Raw genomic sequence first — 18,428 nt, 5'->3', positions numbered from 1 at the left:
TATGGAAAAAGAAACTAAGAATTAGACATGAAGTGATTTTTTAATAAAATTTTAAAAGAATTTAAATTTTGTGCTTGTCTGACTTTTTTGGGCAGAGAATTCCATAATTGAACTGCACGAACAGCAAAAGAATTATGAAAGAATTTAGTTTTATGGGCAGGGATCATAAGCAAGAAATTAGTTGAGGAGCGTGAGAAGCTAGTGTTTAAATATTTGAATTTCTCCCGAAGATAGCTTGGAGCTTTTGGATCAAACAACACACAGTACAGAAGATGAAGGATATGGGAGTTACGCCGCAGCCGGATAGGGAGCCATTGTAGCCTCTTACGGAATTCGGAAACGTGATCAAATTTTCTTAAACCAAAGATAAATCGGATGCAGAAGTTTTGAAGTCTCTCAAGCCTATCCAACTGGGCTTCGGAAAGGTCAAGGTAGGAAACATCGGCATAGTCAAGGTGGGAAAGGAGAAGGGAATGAGCAAGCGCTAACTTCGTTGGAATGGGCAGAACATTACGTAGGCGACGCAAAGCACCTGCAGAGGCAAATAGTTTCCTGCTTACGTTTTTTAATTGGGTATCCCAGGACAGTGTTTGGTCTATGTAAATACCAAGATTCTTCACTTCCTTGCTGTAGGGTAGTAGAGTGCCACACAAAGTAACAGGAGGAAGCGTAGCCCAGTCAACCTTCGTGATTAGCGAATGGCTACCAACAATGATGACTTGCGTTTTAGATGGATTTACTCTTAAGCCGAATTGGTTACTCCATTGAACGACTGAACTCAAGTCACTATTCATTGTTTGGATAGCGTTCGGTAACTCAGCTAGAGTTGACTGGGTATAGATCTGGACATCGTCGGCATACATGTGGTAGAGAGAAGATAAGGATTTTGAGATAGTATTAATGAAAATAGCGAAAAGAAGTGGAGACAAAACGCCACCTTGAGGAACTCCAGCTCGAATATCACACCATGACGAGGAGACGTCGTCGCTGTGAATTCTTTGCTGACGTCCATATAAATAACTGTGAAACCAATCAATACTAGTTGGAGATATGTTAAGGGAACGAAGCAGACTCACAAGGACATCGAAATCAACAGAGCTGAAAGCGTTACTAAAATCCAGTAACGTAAGCAATGTGAGCTGCTTGTTGTCCATGCCAAATCTAATGTCATCAGTGACTTTAGTGAGAGCAGTAGACGTACCATGACCTGGGCGAAAACCGGACTGGAGAGGATTCAATAAGTTATTTTTAGTGAGGAATGCGTTTAATTGGCGATGGACTAACTTTTCGAGGACTTTGGACAGGAATGGTAAAATGGAGATAGGACGAAAATCAGAGAAAGAGGAAGGATTACGTTTTTTCGGCAGAGGTATAATTTTAGCCTTTTTCCAAGATGAAGGGAAGGTACCAGAGGAAATGGAATGGTTAAGTATATGGGTAATGACAGGAACGACTACATCGAGGATAGGAAGGATCATGCTACGGCTTATGCAATCACTCCCGACGGCATTAGATGACACAGACATAATATTCTTCTTAACATCACTACTAGAAAATTGATTAAGACAGAACGGAGGAAAATTAGGAGTTGGAATAGAAGAAAGAGTATTAAGAGTCGTAACTTTAGTAATGTTATCAAAGGGAGGACTTTCGGCAAAAAACTGATTAAGCAGTTCAATATTAAAATTTCCAAATTCTGTTTTAGGATCTTTAGAGCCAACTCCTAAGGTTTTTAAGAACTTCCAGACTTTAGCAGGGTCGCCGTTCTCGACCGACGAGTGAATGTGGCGTCTTTGTGCGTCTCTACAACATGTATTACAACGATTCCGAATCTTTGTGTACTTCTCCCTGTTCGCGTCATTGTTTTTCAGTTTCAATTTAGTTTTGGCTTTGGATTTCAGATGTAAGAGTGACTTTAATTCATCAGTTAACCAAGGTGCAGGGAGGTGTTTGAGTTTAACAGGTCTCAGTGGGGCATGCTTGTCATACAATTGTGAAACACGTGAGGTGAAGAGTTCAACTTTGGTGTCAATATTGTGTTCAGAATAAATAACGGACCAGTCTATATCTTGAGCATCACGTAAGAGATGATCCACATCCATTCCAGCAAAGTTGCGTCGCATCGAAATCTGGGCTTTGCGTTTAGGAGGTCGGATGTTGTAGGAAATATAGATAAGGTCATGATGGGAAAAAGCATCGGCAGCAAATTGACCGTGCTTAAGGACGAGGTTAGGAGAGGATACAATAATGAGGTCAAGGAGAGAGGGAGAGCAATTAGGTAAAATATGAGTAGGATTTAAAGGAAGAAGGTGTAAGTTCGCTGACTCGATAGTAGATAAAAGTGTCTTGGCTCGGGAATCATTTTTGATGATACAGGTGTTGAAATCACCCATTATAAGGGAGTGTTCATATATGGGAATAAAGTGATCGAGGATGGTTTGAAAGGAATGAAAGTAATTGATGGTAAGGGAAGGGCTATAAAAAACACCAAGCAGGAGCTTAGAGTGATGCAAAGTTACCTCAATAACTAGATGCTCAGCAGCATCGGATGGTGGAGGCTGGGGGGACGTGCTGATTATTTTGTAGGAGATTTGTGAGTTCAAATAAATAGCGACCCCACCACCAACCCTACCGATCCGATCGTTGCGAATCAGATTATAGCCAGGAAGGGAATAACAGGAGGATGGAAGGGAGGGCTTGAGCCAAGACTCTGAGATGAGTATAGCGTGAATGTTAAGAGAATCAAAAGATGTTAAGATATCAGGATAGTGTGCAGGCACACTTTGAGCATTAATATGTACAGCGTTGAATATTTTGGAATCATTAGGGAAACAGTTAGACAGGAGATTATATAGAGGAGTGAAGGAAGAAGTACTGTGGAAGCTGTCACCGCTGCCAAGATCCTCAGAAGAGAAAGACAAATAATCAAAGTCACTAGAGGCGCTTTCGTTCAGCATGTTAATTTCAAAGAAAAAATAAATAAAAAATGTGGCGTATGTGCGATGTGCAGAAATAAATAAATAATAATATTTGATAAATAAATAAATAAAATAATACAAATAAATTTAATCAATATATTATTATACTATATTTTATAATGTATAAATAAACTATAAATTTAATATATAAAAAGTTAATAGACAATAAACAAATTAAAAAATATATTTGATTAAGAATCAAGATGAAAATTATTATAATATGCTGTAATAATAATGAACAAAATTATAATTAATTTCAGGTAAAAGTTAATAATTTAATTTCTGACTTATTTTAACTACACCCCAGCAAAAAATGTAAATACAGAATTTGAACGCATTGGTAATGTGTAACGGAACGCAACACAGTAAATGACATCTGACAGTCAATGAATGACACATGACAATAGACAAATGAAAATATAATCACAACATGACAAACTCATTACTCATTAACAAAAATCAAAAATAAAAATAAGTTGGTACATTAACATTTAGTATACACAACAGCGGGTAATTAATTTTAGTTTGAACAGAAAAGTAAGAGATACGAAAATAAAGTGTTTGGCATTATATTAAGTATTAAAATCGCTTGACAGAGAGATATTATGTAGTGTGAAACTTACTCATTACTTATTCTGTTTTAGTATCCTTCTTGACCTAGACGCAACACATTTTGAACTTTTGGGATCAATAGATAGTTCATTAGAAGCCACCTGCGCCGAGTCCGAAGTTGTGCACGGTATCGAGTCCAACTCATATAAGGAGGTCACACGAATCTTATCACCGCACTGTCCACTAATGAAAATATTACCGTCTCTTGTCCAACACTTGTTTATGCCGAATCTCTTACGAGCAGCCATAAAAGTTTCATGGCGGCTCTTAGTTAAAAATTCAGAGAGTGTAATGCCAGAGTTTTTTAAACTAGTCTTTTTGAACCAGATGCTATCCTTCAGTTGCACATCCCTGAATTTAACCAATATTGGACGAGGCTTGGAATTTGAACCATTGACTTCAACTCGACCCATTCGATGACAGCGGCTTAATGACTCAACAGAGATCTTAATGTTCGGGAGCTTGTCAGATAACATTCTCACTACTACTGCACGAGTGTCTTCCTTTTTATCTTCATGCACACCATGAATCAGGAGCATTTTACGACGGGAACGAGTTTCCTGGAGGTCATGAAGTTTAAAGAGAAGCTCAATTTCATCATGGATGTTTTTAAGCGAGGAGATAACAAATTTTCTGAAAAGTTCAAAATCACTGGATATGTTTGTAGAAGCAGGAGAAGTGTTGTTCTGCAATTCCTTTTGAAACTCTTCCATCCTTTTATTAAAGTTTTCTGACATCTGTGCCATAGTTTCTCTTATTGATTCCATTGTGAGAGTGAGTTTGAAGTGACTTGAAAATTTATGCGAAGATAGAGGAAAAAATATTATAGGATTTAGTGCTGGTAGGTGTTAATAATCAGAATTCCATAGAATTAGGTTGAAAAATAGGTTTTGAATATTTTTAAAAACAGAATGTTTATCAGATTAAAATTTTTAACTGTTGCCTTTTTCACGCCTACCCTCGAAAAAATTCATATCATATTTATTTTTATGAAAAAGCCTTTCATTTCTAAGCTATTGCATAGCTTCTATCGCGGGCCTTGAGCGCGGGGACCGAATCCAGAAATTCCGTAACGAAAAAAACCTCACGCTCCCAACTTCGACGGGCGCGGAGGTGTGGCTTGAAGGCATGCTACGCAAAAGCTTTACCGCGGCAGTCCCCGAGTGCCACACATCTTTTTTTATATTTATAAAAAAAACCCTGTCGAATACTGTTAATATTATATAGTGGTAGTAATTATATTATGTCATGTGAATAAATAAATAATACAAATTGACTAACTATTATTTTTTTGAACCATTGTTTCTGATTCTTCTTGCATTTAATCTTATTAAACATTAAATTCTTTAAACATACATAAAACAATTTCTACACTGCCAAAGTATTAAGACACGCATTATACCAGAGATCCCGAACCTTTTAGGGTCTGCGGTTTCGTTTAAAAGCTTTCATATCTATCAGGAAATGGTCCCTTCAGGGAATAAGTGATTTATTAAGGAAAGCCGTGTAGCCATCATAGCAAGTCCAGAGAGTATTGAGTTGTAATTTATGTACGTGTAAGATGCATTATGGAATAGGAAGGTAAAGTGAAGTCCCATGAAGAATAGGAAGGTTAATGTCCCCATGTCCCCAAGTGGGGTAAGGGGCAGATGCATTATACATCTGTTTCACTGATCGATTTTCTTTAGGGACAAGTAGGTGATCAGCCTTCTGTGTCCTGCCAGACCTAGACATTTTTTTTATTCGTCTCCACCGGGAATGGAACCCAGGACCCCTCGGTGCTACGCTCACGCGTCAACCACTGTACCAAGGAGGCGGCCGATTATAATCAATACATTATCAATACAATACATTAATTATCCATACTAATATTATAAATGCGAAAGTAACTCTGTCTGTCTGTCTGTTACTCAATCACGCCTAAACTACTGAACCAATTTGCATGAAATTTGGTATGGAGATATTTTGATACCCGAGAAAGTAGGTACATAGGCTACCTTTTATTGCGAAATATGTACCACGGGCGAAGCCGAGGCGGACCACTAGTTACCTATAAATCTGATAAACTCTACATATTATAGTACTTTTAAATTTTAATGTATCTTGTAGCAATCGCGAAGGCTATATCAATACTTCGACAAAGTTTTTAACGGACCAACTTGTTGCTGGGAAATTCAAACAAATTGAACGAAGAGATGTTTTATTTAAGTTATCGGAATATCATCAGTTTCTCTTCAAATGGGTTGTTTTTAATAGTTCTGTGAACGATGGAGTATATTTATTTTATAAGTTGTATGTAGTTCCGTGGTTTCTCTATTGGTTATTACTGTTTTTGTATTTGAAAAGCTAACATGAACCATCAGTGAATAACGAAAGATAATTTTATAATAGTTTGATGAATGAATGAAGAAAAATACTTTCTAACGTGTAGTTTAGTGTATAAATACAAAATTTATTGCTAAACTCCACGAATTTAGAATTTAGATGTAAAAACAGAAAAATATTTTTATAAACGCGAGGCCTATCGCAATTTGCGTAAATCTTTTTATTACTCTATGTTTTTGTAATCTATTTTTATTTTAAGAGACGGCCTTTTTGGTATAGTGGCTTGTGGCTGAAGGCTTCGTTAATAAAAAGTTGGTAATACGCGACGAACGAACAATAAACATATTTTTCAAATTCACTCGTATAACCGAATTCAATCCGAATCTAAAATTCTAGCAAAAAGCAAAGTGAAAATTTTTATGGATGTGCTGCATGCACAAGCTGCGTGCTCAAGTTGCATGTTGAAGCACCATATTATAATATCATAAGACCAGCCTTGCAGATACCAAAAAACTTTAAACTGATATCGAAAGCCCTTTACCTAATGAGTAAAATGACAATAATAACTTTTTAAAAATAAAACGGGAAATATCCAAAAATTTTACATCAAACACTGAAGTAGCCTCTGCCGTTCACAACTTGCCGTTCGTGTGTTAACTCTTAGGAGTATAAATTAGGAGTATAAATTATTAAATTGATGTGATTATATTTCTAACTGGGTGGAGCCGGGGCGAGTAGCTAGTTCATCATAATTTATAAAGCAAGATATAACCAGTCCTACGCCGACTAATGTTGATTAAAAAAGTTTTATTTCATCTCGCTAGATAGGCTTTCCGTACCTAAAATTAATCATTGAAACATATTTGAAATCTGTCACTGTCTCGTGTCTCGCTCGAGGTAAATTAAATTCTTTTCCGGAGATAAAAAATGAGATACAGGCTTTTCTCGGTTAATAAAAAAGTTAACACGAACAAAAATAAATGGACGAACTACGGACTTGAGAGTTATTAATGTTTTTAGAACAAAAGTAGGTATTATTTTTGGTTTTGAGTTTTCAGAACTTAATTTTGGATTATTTTAGGCTTCGAAAGTGTATTAATAGAACTTATTTGAAATTGTTATAAATAGAAAAAGTTTCACTTATAACTTGTACTTTAAGATAAAAGATTGTTTATCTATAAAACTGAAATTTTACAACTACAAATTCTTTTACCAATACCTACTTCTTATTATTTACAATCACAAAACAAATATTTTTATAACAAATCAATAGGGTTTGCACAGAGCAAGTAGCAAATGTGAAGCAAATGCTGCGCGAAGCAGCTCAGTCAGTATCGATGTGGCTTGAGGAATATTAGGACGTGGCAAGTGGTATTTCTCTTTCTGGAAACTCAAACTCAAACTCATTTATTCATTATTACTCATTTATTAAAAAGACTTTAACGGAATTTAAACAGATTTATTCATCTATACTAATATTGTAAAGAGGAAAGGTTTGTAATTATGTAATTATGTATGGTTTTCACGCATAAACTACTGGACCGATTTTGATGAAATTTGGCACAGACAATCTTTAGACCCTGAGAAAGAACTATACATTTATCCATAGGCTACCTTTTATTGCGAAATATGTACCACGGGCGAAGCCGGGGCGGACCGCTAGTTATGTTATAAGCCCGTCATTTCATTTCACTGCGACATGGGCACGGGGAGACTGAGCCTCCTCTTTCCATAGAATATACTTACAATTATTCTGACCTGGGCAGAGTTTATGCGACTCCGTGTGTCCCGGGATGTTGTCAGATCGCCAGAGGACCCTCACGATCTGGCAGTAGGCTATCATCATCAGCAGGAGGGGGAATCTGTTGAAAATCATTATTTTATTTATTGTCATTTCTTAGTTTATGAACGCTATTGTAATAATGTGTATCGATTACTTCATACTATTTATAATTCACAAAATAGTGAATCAAGTAAATAAACTTATCTCTATTAATTTTATGTTAATTTTATTGTTAACTGTTTTGAAAAGGTTTTTTGCATAAAAAACGAGACCGAATTCATTACATTTCAATATTTTACAGATTTGGACAAAAAAAGTAGCAGAGTTTGTTGTTTTTTTTTTTTGGGAAACTGATTTAAAAAAATCCATCTTCTTTGCACTAAAAGTACTATTTTAGTGTGAAGAGCTTTTTAACCGACTTCAAAAAAAGGAGGAGGTTATCAATTCGGCCGGTATGTTTTTTTTTTTATGTACACCGATTACTCCGAGGTTTCTGAACCGATTTACGTGAATCTTTTTTTTGTTCGATGCGGGATGGTGTCGAATTGGTCACATAAAAATTTTATTCGGATTGGCCCAGAAGTTTTTATTTTATAAGCATTTTTGTCTGTATTTGTAAATGTTGCAAGTGCAAGTTTGAAGTCGGTTGTTTTTAACGCAGTTATCACTTGTTAAATTTTTAACAATATAATTTTATGAAAGTTAATATGTACATAGTTAATAAACAACCTGATTTTACCCGTATTGCCGTGAAAACTAGTACGTGATGGCAAAACAGTGTCAAAGGTAACTTTGAAATTCAAATACAAACTTTGCTCGCTTGGAAAACTAATAATGTTATGAATTTAATTAATATGAGACTATAGTTGCTTTTAGAATATTTTGCATACCATATTACTTATATTTTTTTATTCTACATGATAATGAAATTCAATTAGAATATTTCTATAGGTAATCTATTAGATTTCCACCCTGTTTTCAAAGAAATCCCGAATAGTTCCCGTTCCGTGGGTTTTACGGAATAAATGCTATCCTATGTGTTAATCCAAGTTACCCTTTATATGTGTGCTAAATTTCATTGTAATCGGTTCAGTAGTATTTGCGTGAAAGAGTAACAAACACACATACATACACATACATCCATCGTCACAAACTTTCGCATTTATAATATTAATTCTTTAATCTATATACATCAAAGTTGGTTCAGTATTTTTTGTCTCAAAATATAGCAACTAACATTAATTTTAAATCTATTCCATATTTTTTTTTTTTTTTTTTTTTTTTATTTATTTATCAATAACAAATACATTTTACATAATTGAACATGCCAAAAACCACAAAGATTTGTCCGGCATGCAAAGCAATCTATCCACGACAAATGCACAGCGCGCTCGTGTGCACGCGACAAGTTACACACAATTATTTATACGACATTATACAATATACAGGTTGTTTACAAAATGCAATTTTAATTTAGATTTAATATTATTATTGTTTATGCTTTTTTTTAGGTTCAAATCAAGATTATTTAGTAATTGAGGAACTAAATAACGAGTTGTTCTTTTACCATAAATGTTAATTACTTTTGGAATGATTAATCGTTGGTTAGTTTGTTGACGGGTAATGATTACGTTATCAAGTTTTTTCTGCAGGTCAAAGTTAAAGAATTGTTCTTTTAATACTGTGTAATGGAACAAAGATTCTACCGGCAAAACCTTACAATGGTGAAAGAGATTTTCATTACTATTTTTACATAATTTTTTTATCTTAGGAGATACTATTTGTTTTAATATTCTTAGTTGTAGTGATTCAATGTTCTTCAAATAGCTTTTAAAGGTTCGTGCGTAGCTACTTATACCGTAGCTTATAACATTATTAACTAGGGCGTTATATAGCATTAGCAAAATTTTAAAAGGCATTTTATTTTTAATAATTTTTATATTAGCTAGAATAGCTCGGAGTCGATCACAAACAGAGTTGATATGTGGCTGCCAGTTAAACTTTCTGTCAATTATAAGTCCCAGATACGTGTGACTACTTACAGTTTCGATTTTTGGACAGTTACAATTGCGCACATTATGTTGATGCAAACAATAATGATTATGAGCTATTATCACATTGTTCGCATCGAAAAATGTTTTATTATACGGAGAGTGAATATGTACTAGTTTGGTTTTATCTGCATTAAGAACAAGTCCATTATCGTGGCACCATTTATTTATACGGTCAAAATCCTGTTGTAGATTAACAAGAGCATTTTCAACATTATGATTTGCAACTAGCAAACAAGTATCATCCGCATATTGGTAGGAAGTACAGTGCTTAAGAACGTTATTCATGTCATTTACGTAAGTGATAAAGTGGAGGGGACCGATCACCGACCCTTGGGCTGTTCCTTCAGTAACAGGTAGCACACGACTCACAGAATCGTCGATTTTTACGTAGAAAGATCGATCATTGACGTAATTTTCGCACCATTTTAACATTGGACCCCTGATCCCAGAGGACTCTAACTTTGCTATAAGACACTTATGATTTAAGGTGTCAAAAGCCCTAGAAAAGTCTATGAAAAGAGCTAAAACATGTTTTTTGTTATCCAGGTGTATGTTCACGGTGTCCGAAAAATCTGATAGCAGAGAAGTGGTGCTTTTACGTGGTTGAAAACCATATTGATTATTACAGATTACGTTATTTTTAGAATAGAACAGATGTATTTGATCACTTATAAATTTCTCAATGATTTTATCTATAGACGACAAAAGGGATATTGGTCGATAGTTGGTTACTTCGGCTTGTTTTCCTTTTTTGTATATAGGACGAACGCAGCTTTGCTTCAACTCATTAGGATATATTCCTGACAGAAAACTAGTGTTGATAAGATGTGAAATGGCAGCTGCTATTTTACTTGAGATACTTTTAACGTCTATTACTCTAATGCCATCGCTACCAGGCGCCTTTCGGCTATTAAGATTCAAAATAATCTTTTTTATAGTTTTAGGGTTGGCTTTTTTAAAGTGGAAGCTAACGTTGGTTGGTCTGATGTAATTTTTAACATTTAGAAGATTATTCGGACAGGAGGGTAAGATTTTTTTAACTGCGTTTCTGAATTCATTCGCAAATTTATTGGCGATGATAGCGCACGTCTCTTTTTCTGTATCAAAAGCATTAGTAATAAATTCATCAATTGACAAAGCAGCCCTACCACATATTGAGTTTATGATTTGCCAGAGTTTGCGGGGATTTTTTGTATTCATTTTTATTTCATTTTCATAATATTTATTTCGTTTAATTTCAAATATTTTATTAATTTTATTGCGGATTTTATTATATTTTACTCTGAGGCATTTATTTGATGAGTCTTTTTTCCATTTATTAAATAATTTATCGCGTTCATCACACATTTTTATCATATATTGTTTAATCCACGGTTGTTTAACTTGTTTGATATTAATTTGTTTTTTATATTTACTAGATTTATCATAAGCAGATTTAAAGTTGGATCGAATAAAATTGTAAATGTTTGTAGGGCAGGACATATTTTTTGTAACAGACCAATCTATGTTATTTAGTTCCTCAAATAATATTTTACTATCATAAAACATTTTATTACACATTATGGAATCACGCTGTATATGATGCGTACGAATACTTTCGCAAGCTAACAAAATAACTCGGTGATCTGCCAGAACAGTATCGACCACGGCCGTGCACGGATTCATAGTGGTTAATCGTGTAAATAAATGGTCGATACAAGATTTTGTTATTTTGTCTAACTTCATTTCGATTCGAGTATAATCTGAAATTCCCATTGAGAATCCGTGCTCGGACAACATATCAAAATAAGTGTTTTTAATAGCAGTGTATGATTTTAAGTCGATATTTGCGTCCCCAAGTATGATAACATTGGATGTCTTATTGTTATCTAATACATTAGATAGCTCGTTCACAAAAGTGTTCTTATTTGTTTGTGGTGGTCTATAAAATGCACATAATGTTACGGAGTAGTTATCGGCTGTCATTAAAGTGCCAATAATTGATTCGAAGCTAGTATTTTTGATGGGTATTGTAGTAAATTTAAGATAATTTTTTACATAAACTATTATTCCACCTCCTTTTTGTTTGGATCGTAGCTCAGTGTGCATTTTATAACCAGGTATGTTATATAAATTACAAATTGAATGAGAGATACCTACTTCTGTTAAAACAATAACATCAATCGGACACTTACACGAATTTATGAGCACTAGTAGTTTAGTATAATTCTTTATTAAAGACCTGATATTCACATGTAAGCATAAAAAATTTATTTGGTTAAAGGGTACACAATTAATAAATGAATTGACTGTTGAACAATCAAATATTTCTAAACAGTGATTATATGTATTTATTTTGGCCATTAATGTTTGAAAAAGAAATTAAGACTTTATTTGTTATACCTATTACTTATTAATATTAGACTTAGAATACAAGATATTATATAATATGACACTATGTATTACCTACTTACTTAGATAACAAGGATTCTATATCGGACAAAGATCTTATTATGAATGGCCGGCTTTTATCATCAAGTTTTTTAGCGTACACAATACCAGCCTTGCACCACACAAACTTGTAACTGTCTTTTAATTTTTGTTGAGCATTGTAAAGGAGGGTTTTTGTACGGTGGGTTAATGCTTCGCGGACAAACACACGACGTGTCGCTTGATCTGAGGGCAATCGGGGCAAGATATCACCAACCGTGATTTCTTTTTGTTTAGCTGATGCAAGCCATTGATTACGCACCACATTTGATTTCACCTCCACGATGATGTTTCCTGGTTGGGGACGATTTTGGGGTTTTGGCATGCGGCGGGATGATAGTACATCACATATGTTAACTTGTAAGTTCTGGGCAACACCTTCCAACACACTATTTAAATTTTGATTGGTAGCTTCTGGAATTCCTGCAATTTCAATAGTACATGCTAGCATTTTTTGATCAATTTCATTAATATGCTGTTCAGCAGCCGCAATCCGTAGTTCTAGATTTTTATTTTTGTTAATTAGGTCGGTGTTTTTGTTAAGTAATGTTTTGATGGTATTTTCCTGCCTTTTTACTAATTCTTCGAGATCGGTCATCTGTCCGTTCATATGTTCCATTGCGGTTGTTAGATCGCCGAGTTCGGCCTTGATGATTTTTTGCATTTCTCGTGTAATACTCGCCACTAGTTTTTTTTGATCGAGGGTCGAGCTGGAGCGGGCATCCTCGTCGTCTGAACTTTCGTCTGGCGTTACGAAGAAGGAAGAACGACTAGACACATTACTGAGACAGTGATCGCAGCTCCATTCCAAACCGTCAGAATTACGAAGTGCAGCCAGTTGCTTGCCGGTTAACTTTGCACAAACGGTTGACGCGTGGACTGATTTGTTACATCTACTACACTCTAGACCTGGCTGCTTTAGAGTTATATTTTTATTACAGTTTGCACATTTTTTTGTTGGCATCTTTCACACTTATTTATTATGACTTGAGTCGTAAGAACAGTAAATAAACACTTTGATTTTTACGTGCGATATTTCTTGCGTGCGCACTGTAGCGATGTCGCGGGTAGAATATAATATAATAATATTATTAATACTGTCTGTGAAATATATCCGTCTGTATTTATCTTTTCTATATAGTATTATAGATTATAATATTTTGCCTAAGAACAAACAAAACAGAAAATAATAATATTTATGAAGAAAAGGGATGAATATTATTTTCACGGTATTCAAAATATTGGCTTCGTAATACAATATGAGATATTCCAGGAAATCTTTACTTAGGCCCGATTCCATAAAAAGTCTTCAAACAATATGAATTATTTTTATAGGCGAAAGAAAAAATAAATATAAACATAGGGCTTTTAATAAATCTATATTATGTTTTCGTGTTTATACATTCTAATATAAGTATGGAAACAAATTACAGATATTTAAGTGGCAAGAACGAAAAAAAACCCCAACCAACCAATACCTTTTTCGAAAATGACATAACAGCCAACTCATGTATAAAGGAAAAGCGCCTTTATTTATTCTTTTATTCTTTTACTAGCGGTCCGCCCCGGCTTCGCCCGTGGTACATATTTACGTTTTCTCTACATAAGAACCATCCTCGTACTTCAAGGAATATAATAGAAAAGAATTATCGAAATCGGTTCAGCCGTTCACACGTGATGCCATGACAACGCGAAACGGGTGCAGACCCGCCGCCTTTTTATAGCTCCCGCCGCGAAGCGCGTCGAACGCGGCTACTGATACACAAAAATAATCCTTATAGACTAGAGTAGATAATTTTTGAAACAAAAAAAAAATCGCAGTTGGATGAAACCCATTAGAAAAGGAGGGGAATATGATAAAAATGTAAGGAAAAATAAATTACGGTCAATCCGAGTTCGGGAAGCGGGAGGGGGGAGCTTTTAAGAGAAAAAAATGGTTTCTCTCGATTTCCGACAAAACTACAAGTCCTATAGAAAAAAGTTCAATGGCAAAGTTGTAGGTAATTAAAAGTTCTACAACTTTTGTATTCACAATTTTTTCACATAACCTAAAAATTTAGGTGAAAAATTCAAAAAACCAAGTTTTTGGTCTTTTATTTCTATCTACTTCAAAATTTATTTTTTTTCTACGAAATTTGGTGGAAACTTACTTTATTATGTCCCAAATACACTGTAATTTATTTGATTGAAAATATTTATTTTTTCGCCTTATTTTGAATTAATACCAAAAAAACAACCTAATTTTCAATCGAAAAGTCACCCGTCAAAATATCAGCTTTTTTCAAAAACTTGGGGTGCCTTTTATTCATTGAAATCTCTACTTTCATATGGTGTAAAAAAAAATAAACACCACCATAGTAAATGTTCCCAGGAAATGCATACAAACAGTTTGAAAATTAGCTTTTACTAAATCAGGCACCTCCCGCTTCCCGAACTCGGATTGACCGTAATTTATTTTTCCTTACATTTTTATCATATTCCCCTCCTTTTCTAATGGGTTTCATCCGACTGCGATTTTTTTTATCTTTTCATTATTTTCAAAGGCTTCTACCCCAGTCTATTATGGCTGCATGATTCTGTATTCACGTGCGATGACTTATAGCGTATTTCATGTATAACTTTGGTGTTTCTACACCGATTTACATGATTCTTTTACTATAACCTGCCCAGGAGTATGAAGAATAATTGTGCCAAATTTGGTTAAAATCCGCCGTGTAGTTTTTGTTTCTATAACGAATATACAGACAGACAGACAGACAGACAGACAGACAAAAATTTTACTGATTGCATTTTTGGCATCAGTAGCGATCCCTTATCACCCCTTCAAAGTTTTTTTTAAATATATTTCATGTACAGAATTGGCCTCTCTACAGATTTATTATAAGTATAGATTATATTATTATATTCCACTTCAGGTCGCTCTCGTTCGAATGACACTTCCTAAAACCAAATCATATAATGACATAATAACCAACACACGTGTAAAGGAAAAGCGCCTTTATGATGTGCCACTTAAGGTTGCTCTCGTTCGACGGACATTTTTTAATCACATTCCTTAATTAGATTAAAAAGGCCATAACAGCCAACTCACGTGTAAAGGAAAAGCGCCTTTATGATGTGCCATTTAAGGTCGCTCTCGTTGGACCACGTAGACGTGCATTGCATGAAGTATTGCGTGTGCGCGTTGAAACGTAGCTCCATGCGGCTTTGGACTTGAAGCACGACGAATTCTGGGACATCTGGTATAAGAAATTATTTAATTAAAAACAGGCCAAGTGCAAGTTGGATTCCCGCACCGAATAAATGTATTTTTTATGTTGTAACTTTAAATTGATACTTGTAGAAAATTTTCCTTTATCGGTGCTATATGAAGTTGCTTTTTACCAAATTTTAAGACTCGGTATTCACGGGAAGTACCCTGAAGGATTTGATTCCCTTGCGAATGTCGAAATCTGCGAAATTGCAGCATAAACAGCTGTATCTTTTGATTGCGTTGGCTTATAACTTTGATTTTTCACAAGGTACCGTAGATTTGAGTATTTAATATAAATTTCAGCTTGATACATCTACGTGTTTTTATAATAAATAAGAAGTCAAAAAGGGTCACGGCACATATTTTAACAAAAGTTTAGTGCTAATTACCTATGTAAGGAGCGTTAGAGACGAGTAGAGCCGAGCTAACTTCACACGAGAGACGTTTGACTCTACATGAAATCTAATATCTAACTATTTCAGAGTGCACGTCTTGGCAACATTTTACATGAAAATATTTTTGATGGATATCTTTAGCAATATCGGTTTCCCGTCCCTTAGGACTAGAAGAATGATGGAATAGGAAGTTCACTTGTATTTCAGCATACTTAGGATATATACTTATATTATAAAGCTGAAGAGTTTGTTTGTTTGAACGCGCTAATCTCAGGAACTACTGGCCCGATTTGAAAAATTCCCTCGGTGTTAGACAGCCCATTTATCGAGGAAGGCTATAATTATATCATTACGCTAAGACCAACAGGAGCGGAGCCACGGGGGTGAAACCGCGACGCACAGCTTGTAAATATATACAAAGACAACTCTACCGAGATTTTTCAAACGACGGGTGAATTTTAATTTAAAACTAGAAAGATAACATTTACATTAGACTCTATAAATCTAATAAAACAGTTGATGCAATAAAATAATATTCAAATCTGAAAAGCTGTAACTTGTGATTGATTGAAATTCGTGGTTCTTGTATTGTGATTGAATATTGATAATATGAACCTGATTGATAAATCGGTAACGTTTTATCAAACTTATAATAAATCTGTAGAGAGGCCAATTCTGTACATGAAATATATTTAAAAAAAAACTATGAAGGGGTGATAAGGGATCGCTACTGATGCCAAAAATGCAATCAGTAAAATTTTTGTCTGTCTGTCTGTCTGTCTGTCTGTATATTCGTTATAGAAACAAAAACTACACGACGGATTTTAACCAAATTTGGCACAATTATTCTTCATACTCCTGGGCAGGTTATAGTAAAAGAATCATGTAAATCGGTGTAGAAACACCAAAGTTATACATGAAATACGCTATAAGTCATCGCGCGTGAATACAGAATCATGCAGCCATAAGGATTATTTTTGTGTATCAGTTGCCGCGTTCGACGCGCTTCGCGGCGGGAGCTATAAAAAGGCGGCGGGTCTGCACCCGTTTCGCGTTGTCATGGCATCACGTGTGAACGGCTGAACCGATTTCGATAATTCTTTTCTATTATATTCCTTGAAGTACGAGGCTGGTTTTTATGTAGAGAAAACGTAAATATGTACCACGGGCGAAGCCGGGGCGGACCGCTAGTAGACTATAAAAGTATTTCATTCAGAGGTATAAATTATTAAATTGAAATGTTGTTTGTTATACTTTGATAGTTTTTACTAGTGAATAATCTTTTTAGACTTTTTTTTAAACTGGACTAGTTTTATTGGAGTAAAGATGCTTTACGGTTTTCTACTAAATATTATAGGCTTACACGAAGAGTACTATGTACTATTATTCTACTATAACAATATTTGAATAGCCATAATATCATTAATTATTGGCATAAATATTCATTTATTTATACTTATTTATTTATACTTTATTGTACATATATACCAGACAGAGAATAACAAAATAGGTACAATAATTAAAAAAAGAAGAAACAATCACGAAGGCACATATGTACGAAAAGGCGGCCTTATTGCTTTAAAGCAATCTCTTCCAGGCAACCCTGTTGGCACGGAATGTTGAACGTTGAATTCATATTAGCGCTCCGGGAGCGGCACGTTGAAATGTAGCTATTTAGTCCGAATTTACTTCGTCTCTTTTTCGCTTACGTTAATTGAATTTCATTTTTATCATAGAATATGCTTTGACGTCGAATCGTATGTGCGTTTAGTGTGCCGTTTTTAGATCGAATGTAGGGTCGGTAACCTAAAACCAGGCAAAGCAGGTGTATACCCGTGGCCCCGTCGTTGATGCGGCTTGACGGAACACAGTGGGGTTTTGGTCGGTAGGAATCCGACATAACCCACGGCCCCTTCCCCGGAGCCCGTGGGTATCTATGCAAGATTTCCCCACTTTAAAAAAAAAAGCAAAGCAGGTGTTCTCTAAATTGCCCCTGCTATCTAATTACACACATCACAATTAAGGAGCCAGTTAAGGGTGCAATTCCAATATTGCCCCTGCTGCAGGTAGGTGAGTAGATGGTTTAAATGTATACCTATTTACTTGTAATATCATTGGTATTTACTATTATATTATTACCTTCTACCTTATATATACATATATATACATATATATATATATATATATATATATATATTATATATATCTTTTATTATATCTATTACCTTCCCGTTACTTTTTCGATATCATAATATATCAACAAAAAAGTGAAGTCCCATGTCCCCTGGTGGGGTAAGGGGCAGATGCATTATACATCTGATTTACTGATCGATTTTCTTCAGGGACAAGTAGGTGATCAACCCTCTGTTTCCTGCAAGACCGAACATTTTGTTTTCTTCATCTCCACCGGGAATTGAACCCAGGACTCCACGGTGCTACGCTCGTCAACCACTGTACCAAGGAGGCGGTATCAACAAAGGTATGTTTATCTCAATTTGTATACCAGGAACACACAATGTAATAAACAAACATATTGCATTACTACAGATAAAATATCTC

General features: G+C 34.9%; 3 protein-coding genes across 3 annotated transcripts in view; all 3 read right to left on the bottom strand.

Annotated features, from left to right (window-relative positions):
- LOC149897456 (orexin/Hypocretin receptor type 1-like) overlaps positions 1–18,428 on the bottom strand; it is a 69,723-nt gene that overhangs the window by 17,127 nt on the left and 34,168 nt on the right. The window contains exons 3-4 of the mRNA XM_090116452.1: positions 15,313–15,460; positions 7,662–7,777 (exon numbers count right to left, since the gene is read on the bottom strand). Of these exons, the coding sequence (XP_089972578.1) occupies positions 7,662–7,777; positions 15,313–15,460 (264 nt within the window). The remainder of the gene's footprint in view (positions 1–7,661; positions 7,778–15,312; positions 15,461–18,428) is intronic.
- LOC149897459 (uncharacterized) lies at positions 3,605–4,357 on the bottom strand. The gene has a single exon (XM_090116477.1). It carries the CDS (start codon positions 4,355–4,357, stop codon positions 3,605–3,607), a length of 753 nt encoding a protein of 250 aa, XP_089972603.1.
- On the bottom strand, positions 12,202–13,207 carry LOC149897458 (uncharacterized). Its single transcript, XM_090116346.1, has one exon. It carries the CDS (start codon positions 13,183–13,185, stop codon positions 12,202–12,204), a length of 984 nt encoding a protein of 327 aa, XP_089972472.1. The 5' UTR covers positions 13,186–13,207.

This window comes from Colias eurytheme, chromosome 25 (assembly GCF_061535395.1).
Source record: "Colias eurytheme isolate Ceu_HAF_F1 chromosome 25, ilColEury1 Martin Lab GWU primary, whole genome shotgun sequence".
In the NCBI taxonomy this organism is placed as follows: Eukaryota; Metazoa; Arthropoda; class Insecta; order Lepidoptera; family Pieridae; genus Colias; species Colias eurytheme.
This window is presented reverse-complemented; position numbering and strand designations above follow the sequence as displayed.